General features: G+C 41.3%; 1 protein-coding gene across 10 annotated transcripts in view; it reads right to left on the bottom strand.

The window, feature by feature from the left end:
* The window catches only part of LOC108441428 (calmodulin-binding transcription activator 1-like), a 435,952-nt gene that overhangs the window by 79,186 nt on the left and 339,395 nt on the right, over window positions 1-17,371 (bottom strand). For all 10 annotated transcript variants that reach the window (XM_037532064.1, XM_037532059.1, XM_037532066.1 and 7 more), the window contains one exon: window positions 418-489. In XM_037532064.1, coding sequence (XP_037387961.1) covers window positions 418-489 — 72 coding nt within the window. The remainder of the gene's footprint in view (window positions 1-417; window positions 490-17,371) is intronic.

Below are 17,371 nucleotides of genomic sequence, written 5' to 3'. Positions count from 1 at the left end.
AATACTGGGTGTAGTGTAGTGATGGGTGTACTGTAATAATGGGTGTAGTGTAGTGATGGGTGTACTGTAATACTGGGTGTAGTGTAGTGATGCGTGTACTGTAATACTGGGTGTAGTTTAACACTGGGTGTAGTGTAACACTAGGAGTAGTGTAGTTCTGAGTGTAGTGTCATGCAGGGTGTAGTGTGGTGTGGTCCTGGGTTCAGTGTAATGCTAGGAGTAGTGTAGTTCTGAGTGTAGTGTAATGCAGGGTGTAGTGTGGTCCTGGGTTCAGTGTAATGCTAGGAGTAGTGTAGCTCTCTATGTAGTGTAAAGCACGTGGTCCTGGGTGTTGCATGACTCTATTTGGCGCACTGTGCTGGGTATTGTGCTGTGGTGTAAAATGATCTTTTCCTTAAAGCACAGATGGACACTTACCTGGAGCAGCCAGTAACACCTGCGGTGGAAGGTGGGGATGATGGAGGAGTGGACATAGCACCCGTAGAGACACTGTGGACGAAACACACACATCGTTATTACGAAGTCTCTGAACATTAAGAAACTAAGTGTAGGTAAGTATAGGCCCGCTGTCCTGGAGCTGGGCCTGTTCTATTGGAGATTAAATCTAGCCCATGTTGAAGATTTATTTCTGAGATATGGATCTGACTACCGACACAACAGACTTACATTTTTATTGTCAAAACACATACATACTGTCACTGGCATAACCTAGCTCAGTTTCAGTTTTTTTCTAAGAGCTTTTTAAGTTTTTTTTTTACACCACTTGAAAATGCTGTTTGCCCTTTACAATGTGTGAACACTTGATGATGAATGGACCAAAGGAAATGATTTGGAATTACCACATTAAATGTAGTTACATGTTAGGTTAATTCATTGATTGAATCTGTTAATCAAAATGCATGTAACACTGTATAGCAGTCATTAGACATTAAAATAGCAGGGAATTAAAACTCTTAAACGCATACATTTCCACTGTGGTTACATAAAATAACAAGAAAGGACAGAGATAAGAACAAGACAAAAATACAGACGTTAGACTTCAGACTGTGTCTACTAATATCTATCTATCTATCTATCTATCTATCTATCTATCTATCTATCTATCTATCTATCTATCTATCTATCTATCTATCTATCTATCTATCTATCTATCTATCGCTAAATAACCATTTTTATTTTTTTTAACCAATTCTTTCTTGATGGACTTTGCTACAGGTCTATGGGAAGTCCCACAATATAGTAGCAGAATATAAATATATATTTTTACACAACTTGGTTTTAACTAGACGCAACAACATTTGTTACTGTTTGATCTGCCTCTTGTATAATGAGTGTGATTGCCTCTAACCAGGTGTGCCCAACCTTTTTGTATTGTGGGCTAGAATGCATAGTAAATACATAGTTTGTGGTGAGCTGAAGGCCAAAAAGCCAAAACAATGTACAAATAAATACAGGCAGGTTTTAAATGGTTTAAAAACATATTTAACATTTTTATGCTACATTTAATTACTAAAAAAATAAAAATAGTGTTTTTGACTATTTGTTTAGAAGTACCTTAATATATACACATGGGTGGAAAAAGAATAGCTTTGATTTAACCCTTGTGTGGTGTCTGTGGGACCCATTTTCAGTGTTTACCAAAATAAAACATGATGTGATTCATTATTATTTTAACCTCAGATTCTTGGCCTTTGCTCATTTTCTGTAAGGGACATATAAAATCACCCATTTTCAGTGTATTCACTCTGTTCACCCCCCACATTTATATTACACATGTGGTGTTGGGCTGAACCTGCAGGGGCTAACAGTGTGGAGGCGCTGTGTGCTTCACTCTGTTCTCCTCCTACATGGACTGCTGTTGGTCTGTGTGTGTATGTATGTGTTTGTATATGTGTGTGAGAGAGGGTGGACAACATGGACAGGCTGCTGACTGGCTACAGCTGCTAAAGGAGAACCCTATGCAGGCCACTTGTGACATTTTAAACATCTGGTATTTTTATATAAATTGTTATGTCTGTATTGATTTAAACAATAATGTGGTTTGTCCACCAGACCACTGAGTAACAAACACATCAACACCACACACGGGTTAAGCCCTTAAATGTCCAGAGCTCAGTGACAGGCCCAAAGTTTCATTACATACTTCTATAACCTAAAAACTGCTCAGCCAGTTTGCACTTAAGTCTCTGTAGTTACTGAATAATAAGCCTTAGTATGTAATAACCTGGGACTAAGGGGTTAAACACAAGAAAAAGCTAAACTGAAAAAGATACTTGAGTGAAAACTCTCTCACTGGCTTACAGAGGCTCAGTTGTTTAAAAGTGTCTGTAAAAGCTGTTCGTAACTGAGAGAGAAGCCTTTAACATACGTTCATTGGGGTTCTAGTGGCAGCTCTTTATACGTGTGAATGAAGGATTTCTTACATCAAAAATGATATCCATAATTAAGAAAGAAGGCAAAAACGTTCTTTAGAGCAGAAAAACAAAACAATATATACAGAAATGAAGGAAAAACTGTAACTAAAGAAAATAAACAGAAAAAAGAAAAAGAAAGAAAAAAAGAAAGAAAGAAATGAAAAAAAAAAAAACCCTGAAAAAGAGAAAAAGAAAAGCAGTTTAGAGTGAGAGAGTGAGCTGGAGTATAGTGTCTCAGACAGACTGCTACAGAACTAAGTTCTGTCAACACAACATTCACTCTTTCATTCCGACCACAGCTCATACAGAACCTGCACGAAGACACATAAGTGCTCAACAGGTCTCTGACAGAGTACCACAAAGTGTGTCCCAAACCCTCTCTCAGCTGTGTGTGGTGTGTGTGGTGTGTTTGGTAACAGTGTGATTAAGAAATGACAGTGTCTGAGGCCATTATTTGCCGTCTGCGCTCCAGACAGATGCCAGAGTCTCACACGCTGGGCAATTAAAGCCTAATTACATTCACACGATTAGATCAGCCTCAGCGTGGTGTCTGAGAGCGGCTCCTACGCTCAGTAACGTGCTCACACACGCGCACACACATGCGCACACACACGCGCACACACACACACACACACACACACACACACACACACACATACACACAACAGCCAAGGTGCCTTTCAGCAGGGCATCATTCATGTGTTCGAGCTAATGGCTAAAATCTGTGGTTTCTAATGTTGAATGTCTCAAGTTTGACTTAAGTGATGAAGAACTACGCTAACAGTGTTGAGGTACACTATGGGTGCTTTCCTCACCCAAAGAGGCACCTCTGGCCTCAGAAAACTGGAACTGTGCTGTTTCCTGTCCAGTACAGAAGATTTCAGTTCTATGGGTTTTGCCCTGTGTTCAAAATTGGTACCAGCAGGACCTCAATGTACTTGACAGTGATCTCCTCTGTCTTTGTTAACATTGGTAAAGCCAGTGACATTTGAACAAATCCTTTATTCTTCTAGGTGAGGACAAATCCATCATGCACTCTAATTATGATGGCTCCATGTAAAATGAACATGAATTAGAAACCAATTTTCCTTTGGCTCCCATTTGATTCCGTTCCTGTGTTTTTTCAAAATGTGCAGTGAAACACGGCTTTTGGGGCCAGACATAAGTATGAGATAAAAAGTGCTTTGATGTTATCACAACATGTGCCCACAACGCGGCTGAATTTACTGGTCAACTTCAAGACTGCAGGTTATTACCTCAACGGCACACAACCCCGTCCACTAACTGCTCACTTGTGAGGCACAGGGTTTAAAAGGTGCAGTAAAATGGATGTTTAGTGGCTAAGAGAGAATACCCAAACATTCTGAAGGATGTAAACCTGCTCCAGCTGAGAAAGTATGTGAATATGCGTGCACACTGAGGCCGCATCACGGCGCTATTCTTATGGTCACTTTTCTTTTAGTAGACTTTAAATGCTCTTGCCTCTGTCTAACTCAGGGGTCGGGAACATGAGCATCCGGAGCCGCATGCAGCCCTTTTACTGTCCTGTTGCGGCGCCACAGCAGAACCATACTTGTAGGTAAAAATAAAATAATCCTCCTTTGCAGTGTAATAAAGCTCTGCTGATCAACACAGTTTAACAGTAAATGCTCTTAAACGCTGGAGTGGAAATGTGGTCATGACCATCTTTTTGTAAACACTAAGTAATCCAATCATAATTCGACTTCTGCAGTTATCTTGTTAGTCAAATGGTCATGTAAACACCACACTCCAACCTAGAAATCCGATTAAGAAATCTGATAAAGAGGCTGGATTTCAGCTCAGTAATCAGATTTCTCAGTGCATGTAACTCTTACTCTGATTTCTTTCAGATTTCTCAGTCTGCACATGTGCAAGAACAGACTGCTGTACCGGAAATAAGTAAGCAGCATTGCAGCAAAATAATGGATTTGAATATTCTTCATCTTCTAGATGATGTATGTTCATATTTTCAGGTAAAGTGGTGCAACTTTTTTTTTTAAATAAAGCTGCAGAATGAAGTTTACATTATGTTTACATCACGTCTTCTTCTGTGAGTTTACTGGCCGGTTGTACAGCAGAAATCTGATTACTGTCTGACCCATGTTGACCCAGAGTTTACCATTATCTGATTACTCAAGTGCATGTAAACACGCTGCTCGAATTACTGACAATATCTGATTTTTTGCAGTTATCAGATTGTTAAGTGCATGTAAACACACTGACTGTAGTTGGTCGGTGGATGTCAGCTGATTTGCACATTATGTGTCACATGTGACAAGAATCCAGACGTCTTGTCTAGTGAATGAACTCAGCTGCTTGAAGGTGCAAGTAGCCTCACACAAACATAAGGTCACCATGCCCAATGTCAAGCGTCAACTATTGGGCTATAAAGGCCTCAACACTGGGCTATGGAGCAGTGAAACTATGTTCTCAGGAGTGATGGAGCTCCATTCAATACCTTTGAGATGAGTAGGAGTGGCGTTTATGATCTAGAACTAATCATACAACTGACCTCACTAATGCTCTTGAGGCTAAATGCAATCAAATTCTCACAGCAACAAATGATAAATGAGCAGGTGTCTTCTTTTGGACATACAGAGCATCTCTGAGGGTTAAAAGCATCCAAAATGCAAAGATGCCCTCAAACCACACCTTATCCATAACTATCACATGATCAGTGCCCCAGCAGACAGGCAGAGATCCTGGACTAGAGGAAATGAGCTGAGGTCAGCAGGGAGACGAACCACACCTGAAAGCTGGACACACGGGCCAGTGGGCAGGACGTTAGGATGGCTAGCTGATGCTGATTAAAACAGACACATCTCTACATAAACTGATGGAGACAAGTCAGGCCGGAGGAAACTGTCTGTGCATGTTCATGTGTGTGTATGTGTGTGCGTGGGTGTGTGCGCATGTGCTGGTCACGTCTGCACCTGAGTGAAGACATGCTGTCCGTGGATGTTAATGGCAGCCCATCGGCAGAGCCGGGCAGAGGGCCAAAGACATTAAGCGCAATCGAATTCCTCCAAACCAGCTTCAATCAGCAGCTTTTATCAGCTTAAACTCTCTCTTTACCTCTCTCTCTCTATTTCTCTCTCTCTCTCTCTTCCTATCTCTCCGTATCTCTCTTTTTCTCTGCCTCTCTTTCTCTCTGTCTCTCTTCCTCTCTTTTTACCCCTTTCTTTCTTTCTTTCTTTCTTTCTTTCTGTTTTCCTCTCTCTTTCTCCCTCTCCTCTCTTTCTGTCTCTCTCCCTGTCCTTTACTCTCCTTATATTTAATTTTCTCTTTTTTACTTTTTTACTATCTCTCTCTCTCTCTCTCTCTCTCTCTCTCTCTCTCTCTCTCTTCCTTTCCCTTTCTCATTTTCTCACTTCATATCCCATCCTTTCTCTTTTTCACTCTCTCTCTCTCTCACTTTTTTCTGTCCCTCTCTCCCCCTTTCTCTCTCTCTGGTCCTCTCTCTATATATATCCCATTCTCTGTCTTGTCCTCTCCTCTTTTTTTTTTGCTCTTTCTCCCTTTCTCTTCTCCCATTCTATGCCCTCTCCCTTTCTCATCCTCTCTTCCCTGCTCCCCTGCCCCTTTCTCAATTTCTCTTTTTCTATCCCTTTTTGTCTTTTTCCCTCTTTCTCCCTCTCTCTCTTTAGTGGTGAGGGAGTGGTGTGACATCACTCAGAATGAAGACAGTAAACTCCTCTGGCGTTTGCTGATGCTCCTGTTTTTTTTATAGGTTATTATTTACACAATGCACTGGTATAATAATACAAAGGAACCGAATATCAGTACCTGGAGAGAGAGAGGGGGAGAGGGAGAAAGAGAAAGAAAGGAAGAGAGAGACATAGGGTAAGAGAGAGTGAGAGAAAAAGACAGAGACAGAGGGAGAGAGGGAGAGAGAGAGAGAGGGGGGAGAGAAAGAGAGAAAAAGAGAGACAGAGAGAGGGAGAGAGAAAAAGAGAAAGAGAGAGAGGGAGGGAGGGAGGGAGGGAGAGAGAGGGGGGAAGAGAAAGAGAAAAAGAGACAGAGAGGGGGCGAGGGTGGGGGGGAAGAGAGAAAAAGAGAGACAGAGAGAGGGAGAGAGAGAGAGAGAGAGAGAGAGAGAGAAAGAGAGAGGTAGAGAGGTAGAGAGAGAGCAATGGCTTGGGGCCAGCCAGACACATACATTCAAGTGATCATACAGAGATTCCATCTTGCCGATCTTAGCCATATGTTTCTAAGAAAAGCTTGAGCTGAAAAACTCTTCAATCTGTCAAGAGCAGCTCATTCTTATCTGATCATTTCAGATAAACACAACCTCCACCTCCTTCATGAGTGCCAGAGGAAGCTGGTGTCTAATCTCCCTGCTGAGGGATGCTGTATATCAGTGGCTGTATATCAGCGGTCAGTCTGGAGGGCTTCATGTATGGCTAAATCTGGAAAATTATGAATAAATAATTCAATATATGAAAACTAAGCTCAAGATGTGAAAATGAACCTACCATGGAGCAGGTGGAGGTTTACTGAGGCGTTCTAAATTCAGAAAAAAATTTCCATGAACACAATCCAAGTCTCAAAACCAAAATACCAAAACTACAGATCATAACCAAGAAAATACAAAACTCAAAAAAACAAGAAGTCTGCTCAACTTAAAATGATATAGCAACTGATTACATGGCTTTTCTTGAGGTGACTCAACTTGAGGAGACCAGAGTTCACACAACTCAAAAGTTCCAGCTACTGTTTCTGGGTCTGCATCTGAGTTACATAAACAAGTTCATCACTAGCTGATGCTCCTTCTATCACACAGTCCCATCTGGCATAATTTCCTCTTGAGCTTCCAGATATGGACAGCTGTGGAATTGCTGGGATTCAAACTAATGAATTATTAGACAGTTGCACCACAACAGACTGTGCCATACTTTAACGTTAAATCAAATATTTTCTCCAGTGTATTAAACATTTGTAGACACAACATTGAAGTTGCTTCATGTGTTCCCGAGTGGTGCAGTGGACTAAACTGCCACTCCAACAGGAGGTTGTGAGTTTGAGCCCCAGTGATGCCATAGCCATCCATAAGTGTATACCCAAGAGGAAGTTGTGACCCAAGTTTGAGATACGTGGACTCTGGTATCCTCAAGCTTAGTCAACTCAAGAAAAGCCATGTAATCATTACTATGTCATTACTATGAGCTGACCTCTCATTTTTAACAAGAAAAGACCTTGCACTGAACCTATGCCTGGATAGATCTAAATGGCCACTGATGGGAAGAGGTGTGTCACAAAATTCTGTATTCAGAAGAGCGAGACCTCTGTTGTTGAGGAGTAGAGTCAGCAGCAAATGTGACACAAGAACACTAAGCTCTATTTTAATATCATCACTGTTGTGACTCACAACCATGAACACATTTACAACCCATAGCACTTCAATCGACTGACCGCAGCTCAGCTGCCTGTTTGCACTGTAGTGACGCAGAATTGTTTTACTGCAGACAGACAGTAGCAGTGCTCTTGTGGGGAAAATGTTGTGCTGTTCCTGTTCCTGGCTGTTGGGAAGCAATCGGATCAGCTTTCCAAAGATTCTACACAGCCGATAGAACTGGAATTTTTTTTTTTTACCTCTAAGGATTTCAGTCCAGTCATAGCAGTTTGTTCCATACATGTCAGCCTGGACTGCTTTTTGAATGAAGCACAATAAAGAGCAGCCAATCAGAGCATTATTATATATATCAGTCTTAAAGGCAGTATAGCAAAAACAACCTGTTGAATTCTAAAGGATAAAGAGAGGTTGGAAAATGGTCAGGTAAAAATGAATTATGACTGTTCAAAAACAGACTAAAACATATGATATGGGCCGCACGAGAGGAAGCAGCTAGCCGGAGCCTTGCTGAGTGTGCTGCTGCTCTGCTAACACCTGAGGGGGGTGTTAGAGGAGAATGCTGATGAAGCAGGACAGATATTCTGCTCTTCCTCCCTGCTTTGACATGGGGCCTTGTGATTTTATGAGACCATTACCCATTCAACCATGCTAACTCTCCTGGGACAGTTTGGCGCAGACTGTAGGACTTTTCTCAGGGGACACAGAGGAGGGTCATCTGCAGGCTTCAGTTAATGGACAGTGCATTAGGGACTCAAGATGGTTCCCGAAGATGAAAACCTTTGGGAACTTGCATGGCACAGTCCTTCTATGTCAATGTCCTTCATTTACAGTCTAGAACACTTGCCCATCACACATGGTCTAACCTCATATAACCTGGCACAGCATGAATAATACACATGAACTTGCATGAGAAGCTGGTAGGTGAGATTACTTATGGGTGACAAGAGGCCATTAGCACAGGAAATGGGACAGGAGCCAAGGAAACGGCACATCCTTTTGAGGTTAGACACAAGGAAGTTCAGAGATCCTAATCATTCTGCTATATAAAATAAAAGCCATAGTCATTTGGCCAGCTGGTGCTTCCATGATGTCCAATACATCATTCTATGTATTGCTAATTATTATATTATTATAGAATTGTTGCTAAAGCTCAATCTAAATAGTCATTTAAGCTTTAAAGAAAACAAAGGGCTTATTTTAAGGTATACCAAAGTACTTATCATGCAGACAGAACATAAAACAAGTACATTTGCACAAGTAAGTACCTTTTCTTTCCATAATTTCAACATTTTAACTGTTGCAAGTGAACAGCTAGACTCCTTCTCCTGGCCTGGGTAGCAATAGCAAGACACAGGTCATCACCATATGAAGTGATATCTAAAGTTATATAAAAAAAAACAAACAAAGGATTTCAAAAGTTTGTCTCACAAAACTCAGGTGGACTAACCTGCATTGAAGCAAGGTACCACCACTAACTGCTCTGTCTTACTTTTTTTGATTCAGAAGTCAGAGAGCAGCCTACATGCTGTACTTTGGGAAAGAGCAGGAGTGGTGCCAGCCCCCTCTCGCTCCGTGGAGCTTTGGATGATCAATTAGAAAAAGCTAGTCCCAAACTCGGCGGTCGTGAGCCCATAAATCACAATTAAAGCATTCACGGGCCTGACCCCTAAATGATCTGTCTGCCGGCTAATATTCCCTCAGCTCCACCTGAGAGGAGAAGGGATTGGATAGGAGCACCACAGTGAAAAAAGAACCTGGGAAAGTGGAGGAAAGTAGGCCGAGAGGAGGTGTAGAGGCAACACGGAGGAGTGGGTAGAAAGAACGAGAGTGTGTACCTGTTTGTCTGTGTGTCTGTGTGTGTGCATGAGGAGGACAACAACTCGAACAGGTTCCTGGCTGATTTGAGTTTCAGGGAAGAGGGTTTGGGGGAGGGTGGGTCGGGGAGTCTGAAAGTGAAGCTTCATATTTCATTGGCATAAGCGAAAGGATGGCAAACACATTTTCTCTGGGCTGGGCCTCGGGGGCTGATATAAAAACTATTTGTATTCCGCAGCAATTCGGCCAGCTTTGGCCTGCTTCTCGCTTGCGTATTTGTAAACATGGGACCTTCAGAGCTACTTAATCTTCCGCTACACAAACGCAGGCCACGCTGTGAGATGAGAGAGAGAGAGAGAGAGAGAGAGAGAGAGAGAAGAGAGAGAAATCATTTTCATATGTGTCATGGCTGGACACGTTCTGCTCTAGTTATAGCCTCAGTTTCAAAGTCTGCCGCCTGCTTCTTCCACCTCTAACCGATAGTAGATAAGGTTCTGAGACCACTGGCAAAAAGATGGAGACAGACAGAGGTAGAAAAACAAAGCTAGGCAAGTCTAGTTTACCACAGGCGGCTTGTGGGGAACAAGTTGTTAGCTAGCGTTAGGCCACAAACATTCTAGTAAATTCTAGCTGCTGTCCAAAGCTTAGGCTGCATTTCTCGGCCGCTTTGTCATATCAGGCCGATCCAAAGTGAAGGATCCTTCGTATACAGAAATGCAGCCTACGTACTGAGTGATTTCAAAGACGCATCAGATGTATCCTTCCAGGCCGTCGCATACCCAAAATTCTCCACGCACAAACGACATGAAAGAATAAAACATCAAGCAAACAAGCAAAGTGATGCTTTTCACAACAGATGCTGTCACAAAGCAGCTTTACTGAAACATCCGGGTCCAAGCCTCCCTAAGGAGCAAACTCCCTAAGAGCAAGAGGAAAAAACCTTGAAAGGAGCCAAGACTCAGAAGGGGATCCCATCCTCCTCTGGTCTACGCTGGATAGCAAGCAGTGTAGCAAACAGTGTTAGTATAAAAACAAAAACAGCACCACAAAAATGGCAGAAAACATAGCCGTTGTCGCAGAGCTTGTTTTGAAATGAAAGCTGTTCTTACAGCAGATGCCATGAGCTGTTGCTATAATGTTCTGGATTGTTATTTTGACATAACAAGATAAGTAACTTGTTATTTCAATATAGCAATTTTTAAACATAACAATCCAAAGAAATCTTCAAAGAAATCAAATCCAAAGAAGTGATTGATTAATTAAAACATTCGTCTACACATCATATTTTATTTAGACATATTTGTATATGTGTACTTTATCATACGGATTAGTTGGTGCTCTGCTGCATTATATGTGGTGCTAGCATCTCCAAAAGCTGATCAAGCTGAGCTGTGTATGAAAGCATTCATGAAGGTCCAGCATCTGAATGAAGTTTTTCCTTGCATGCAAGGAAAATTTGCCAATCCGGTAAAATACGTTTTGATTATAGGTTAAGACTGAAGTGTTTATGTTCACTCTACTCAACAACCTCATGGAAAATCTCTGATTACATGCTCACTACAAGTAATCAGAGCCAAAATTATATGTAAACAGAGAATCATTTACTGTAGACGTTACCATGACAATGAGCATCACGTGAGTCCAGTCAGAATGAGATGAGCAGCAGTGAGCAGTGCTTGTGTTTTTAATTGCTTTAAAATGATGTCAGACTCAGGAAAACGTCCTTATTAATAAAGGCCCGAGAGGAAGACGTTTGTGTTCTGAGACACATAAGCTGGACGTCCGTCCCACCGCCGTATTTTAAATATCAGAGCGTAAACCTCGTCTCCTCTAGACCAGTTTCTGCTGTTGAACGGTATAAAATCACTGTGACGCGACACACGTTCAGAATGTACTTAAACTTTTCGAGTGGGAATGTAATCAGATTCTTATTCTTATATTTAACAGGTTATTTACAGGACTGCCCACCTCATTCAAGCAGATAGAAATTGTATTCTGAATGGCCTCAATCTGACTAGTCTGTCCTGATTGAGGGGTTTATATGGCTGTATTTTATTACGATATTACTATTAGTCGGATTATTAACAGATTATTAGGCAGCATGCAAACATGGCTAGTGCTTATGAAAAGTAGCCTACCCAATGTTACCATTTCTGTATTTTTTTGAGGAGTATAGCCTCTTTTTTCACTTGGAGACATTCCAGATATTTGTTGATTTTCTTTTTTTTTTGCATGAACAACAAACACAGCAAACAATACAGGAAAAAAACACAGTCTGGTATGTAGAATTCTGACTTATGACTTATTAACCCTAACCTTAACCTCAACCTATCCCTAAGCCTAATCCAACAAAAATGCTTTGAATTATTGCATATTGTTGTTTCATTTGAGAACCTAAACTGTTAATTCACACCATGTTTTGTAAGTAAAAGAGAAAATTATTCTGATCTGAATTTGATGAAAAGTGTTTTACTATTTCTTATATATATTATATATATTAATTAATTAGGTAACCATGTAATTCATTGAGTAATGTTAAAAAAATCAACTGATTAGCGTGAGAGCGGTGGTCCCATATTAAGACAGTACATTATTGACTGCCGTGTTGAAACATTTGTGCACTTAGTCCTTTGCAACTACATCCCCAGCAAATCCATGATGCCCCACCTATATATTGTGTAAACACAACTCTCGCACCTGGTGTGTCACTCAGCTGGTCAGTTAGGGACACTGTCCACTCATATCTGGTCTGCTGAGCGGACACAGGGAGGGGAGGAGGGAAAGCTTTATTCGAAAGCCGCCAGCAGAACTCGTTGTGGAAAGCGTTTGGGTTTTATCCCAGTGCACCAGGAACAGAGTTGCATGACCAATGGTGCTGATCCTTCATAAAACACTCTGTGTGATGGAAATCGGTGGGCTTGAATGCACTGGAAAACACACACACTCAGAGGCAGGAGGAAAGAGCAGGTGACTATCTCCACTCATTCCCACATGAACACACACCGTCTCTTGAGCGGCCAGCATGTGTGTTTTATGGCTAGCATGAGCAGTGGGGTGTGAACGACCCACACAGAGCAGCGGCTGTCAGCATTCATCGCTCTGGCTCATAGGACACGGCCCCCTGACACCCACGCCCTCCTAACACACACACACAGACATGGCTGCCACACCCACATGCCCTCCTTTTACGCTTGGTCACTATCTGCTAACTTGAAGGACACCCAAGGTAAAAGTGGACATAGCAATGGACATGAATTTCAGCACATGGCCAGTAAAGTCCATTAATACTGTAAACGTGCATGCTTCTCAGAAATGGTTATTTCATGGAAAGAAAACAAGTAACATCTCAACTTAAACGTAACAAGATTTAATTTCAAGTAATTTTGGAACAGTTTATGTCCATTCATTACATGTCACCCAACGTAAAGAGTAGCTAGCTTTTTCACATTGGGTACAAAACAAATAAAAAAACTATAAAGAAATTAAATGATAAAAAAAAAAAATGAAACTGGCCACATTCTGACCACATCACCTTAAATTTGGTCCAAAATTTTAGATACAATCAGAATTTTGTCACAGCTTAGCATTTTCTTATTGGTTGCAATGGCATTCAATCAGCCACCAGTGAGAAACATCACCCTAACTTTAGTAATCGTAAAAAATTCTTCTGATGCCAGCAGATACCAACACACGACAGCGCAGGAAAAACATGCTCCATTGTCCGTTAAAGATTCACCAAAGTTGAACATCTGAGGGAGTTTCCTCTGACATATCCTTGCGCCAGCTGACTGAATACGACGGTGGACAGGCCTTCAGTCAGTCAGTAACTTTGATTTTAAAAAAAGAAAAGGTGGAGAAATGATTTGCTGCCGTCAAATCACAACCCGAACCATACAAGGCAGCTCCATAGAAATCACAGTGGTATGAACAGAGATTGGTTTGATTGAAGGTCTCACATCCTTTTTGCTTCCTTTTATGAAAAAGTGCAATTTACGCTTGCAAGCTTTCATGTTTGAATTAGTTTCCCGCTCACATCGATGTTCATCCACAACAAACTAGAAACGTGCATCAATGCTTTTTCTGAAACATATCAAAATGTTTGTGAACACAGCCTAAAAGCTATTACACACCAAAGGCAACAAAAAAGTGTTTTCACATTAACCCTCTATTGCACAATGTTGCCTCAGGGCAACAAACTCATTTTCCTCACTCTACAGTTACATTATGCATATTTAAAGACAATGTTAGGGTTGACAATAAAGGGTTAACAATAAAGAGTTTGAGCAAGTTAAAAAAAGGCATGTACTTAGAGACACTATCTCTTAGTGGACTCATTTATTTACTTTTTTACATTCAGTATGCATTTTTTTTGTTATGAAAATTTGCAGAAATATGTTTGTTGCCTAGAAGCAACATTGTGCGACAGTGGATTGGATTTAGCCAGTCACAAGCCATGTCTTGCCATTTCCGGGGAAAACACGGCTGTGTACCTTTTCTACCCGAAGTCACACTGTTACCTCAAGGCAACATATTCCAAATGGACCCCAGCACACATTATTATTATGAATTTCTTTATGTTTTTGAATTTAATAATCAGGTCTGAAAAAATAAATCAAAGATAATTTTATGCATTTTTTAACATTGCTCTCATAGTGCGTGCAGTAGAGAGTTAAACTATACACACTGGATATGATGCAATGGGCTGAATGTCTTCAAGTAACTAAGATATCATTTGCTCCTCACAGAACATGCAGATACATTGAACAGACTATTTTCCATTTTGGAAATTTTACCTCCTCATTCAGCTTTTAGAGATAGCTTGAGTATCCGTAACCCAGTGTAAGCTGCTTTTAGAGATGCTAGCGCCATACGGGATGCGTTAAAGTCGTTTGTTGAAAGTTCTTGTTGCTGTAGCGTCTGCCAACCTATCAACTTGGTTGTTGCCATGCTAACGGCAGAGACAGCAGTGACTGGTCAGGTGAGTTCATGTTGCCTGCAAAAGTTAGCAAAAATCGGGCCAATATAGTAACTGCTGTTTGAATATTGATCAGTTATAGACTTTTTTGACTTAATTTGTTGATGTTTCAGTGAAATGGCATGAATATATCACAGCTGCTCTGTAAAAGTGCATTTGCATTTGAAGGCTTGTGACTTTAACTCCTTAAGTACTACAGCATAAAGCTTATTTCATAGTTATTACTTGGTTTGAGAAATGACTAGTGATAATAATTCATGATAATAATTCATTCTTTCCACCAAAGTTTTGGGAAACTGGAGAAGTTTTCATATTTACAGATATGTGACGGTATATAGTAAAGGTTTTCAGAGGTGTCCTGGGCATCGTTACAGGTTCTAGGCTAAGAAGGACCAACAGAGGACACAGTTCCACTGCTCCACAGCCCAATATCCCTCTAGCAGACACTAGGCATTGGACATAGTGACTTCAGGCTCATGGGTGAGCGTCCCTTTCTATTAGCAATGCCATTTCTATGGAGGTACAAGCTCCATGTATCAGCAATAGGTGCACCTTAAAGTAGCCAAATTCACTAAGTAGAGGTGCCTGGTTTCTTCTGGGCATATAGTGTATTTGTAAAAGGACAATACATTCTTTTGAAATGCGTCCATCCTTGTGATGAATGGTTTTCAAAAGAAAAACTGCGAACAGACTGTTCAAACAGCAAAATCAAAATCATTTCTGAGACGTCACCATGGAGACAGACAAAACCACATCAAAGAAAACTAGCAGACGAAACAAAAAAAAACAAAAAAGAAAACAAATCAGGGCCAACCACACCCATCTTCTCCCACACAATAGGCGAGAGGAGCATAATTAAAAACAAACACAGCAACACTAACAGGCAAGACACACACATGAATGGAGTTCATCGATCTCGGTCGACGCCAAGCTTTTGTAAGACAGCGGCGCAGAAAACTGACACCAGGAACGGAAAGAACAGTGGTGGAATGAAAAAATAAAAAAATAAAAACAAAATGAGAAAGCTTTCCGCTCTGTGCCACGTGGGATTACAGCCAGTCCCTTTCAGACGAAGCGCAGAGGAAACTCACTGTATTCTCCAGTTTCCCCCACTTTGCATGACAATGTGGCGGCTATCTAATCAAAGCCAAGCAGCAGTGAGGGGAGAGGAAAAAACGGAGAAGAAAATAAAAGTGCAGCTGAAATCTCTTACATGGAGAGACGCATGTATACACTCACACCGCCACACACGTGAAGAGGTTGACGTTAGCAGCCGAAAAACAGAAGCTGTGCTTCCCCAACTGTTTCCTTAAAATCTGCCTCCTCATTTTAAAGAATCAGAATTACACAATTTCGACCGCATGTAGGCAATCAGCAAGACATGTTTGTTTAGTTTTGCACTGAAGCTAAGAGGCTAATGTAGCTAACAAGTAATGGAAGCTTATACTTCAACAATTCAACCAGATTTAGGGTTCAATGTATTTTTGACCATTTTGTGGTCAATATGCCATACAGGGTCATGCAGTTTTTGATTGCTCTACCAATCAATGTGGTTGGGAGGCTAATATGAGATGAATTATCCATGCAATTGGCACAAAACTAATAGATGGGGCATACGTTACATCAGCCTCACAGCTCCAGCATAAAACTAACACCAAACATGTCTTGGCGAAAGTTTGACATTGGCCAAGTTCTGGTACAGAACTGCTACAGCCGTCCGTGGCTTGGGAATCCAAGACAGCACAACTGGCCTCGTTCGCTCTGGGTGGGTAGAATGGCCCTCCCACTCCCCCATCACTCAACACAATGCTATACAGCACAGGTGTCTGCTGGCGTAACAGATCCTCCGAGCGCATTTGGCTGTCCAATGACACTGCATGTGTGGCAGTTTGAAAAGATGCAGTGGCGCTTCACAGGTCTCGAAGGAAGCCAGTGTTAGCCTTCACCCTCCCAGCACTGGCGGTATCGTTGACTGGGGGAGTCCTAACTAGTGGATGGAATTTGGATGCAACGCAAATCGAGGGAAAAATATTTTTTAAAAAGCTACCAATAGAATAACAGCATGGAATGAGGCATAACTCAAACCAGCTACAAACTACTAGATGAATAACGCAGAATCTTTATCATTATTACACTGCCAATTTGGCTAGATTTTATTCCCATGGTGCCATACAGATATAGACCCGTTTTAAAATGCCATTTTTGTGTCAATTTGTTTATGCCCATTTTTGTGCTTTTACGTTGTTGTCCTCTATGCTAACATGCCATAGAAGATGGGAAAATGTCTGTATGGAATATACTTGCTACATGGACCAGGAGGTTCATGCCAAGCCATTTGTTGTGGTGGCTAAGCTAAACCAAGTTAAACTGTCTGCTTTAGAACAACACAACGTACATAGCATAACGCTTTAAATCTATCTGGCTCTGCTGAGCTTCGCCCAAACGACGCTTTTTTCAGTGGTTGAAAACGTGTTTTTCAGTGTGGATGCAAGGACAGAGATACGGAGACAGAAAGAAATGCATTCATTTTCAAATTTATATATATTAGTGAGGACAAGGCCTCAGTTTGACGCTCGTAACAGGGCAGCTGCAGTACAGCTGCTGCTGAAGGTCACTATGAACATGATAAATCATTAGAAAATGCCAGCAGATTTGAGTATAATAGTCACAGTTTAACCAGACACATCTGTCCAGCAGGATGGTGGACATAATGCGAATGTGTCCATGCGAGTGAACGTGCGCCTGTGTGTTAGCTTTCTGCTGGAGAACTCACGGCCACAGAGGATAGCTGAT

The sequence above is a fragment of the Pygocentrus nattereri genome, chromosome 21 (genome assembly GCF_015220715.1).
Source record: "Pygocentrus nattereri isolate fPygNat1 chromosome 21, fPygNat1.pri, whole genome shotgun sequence".
Classification (NCBI taxonomy): Eukaryota; Metazoa; Chordata; class Actinopteri; order Characiformes; family Serrasalmidae; genus Pygocentrus; species Pygocentrus nattereri.
The sequence above is the reverse complement of the archived record's forward strand: the minus strand, read 5'-3'. Positions and strand labels throughout refer to the sequence as shown.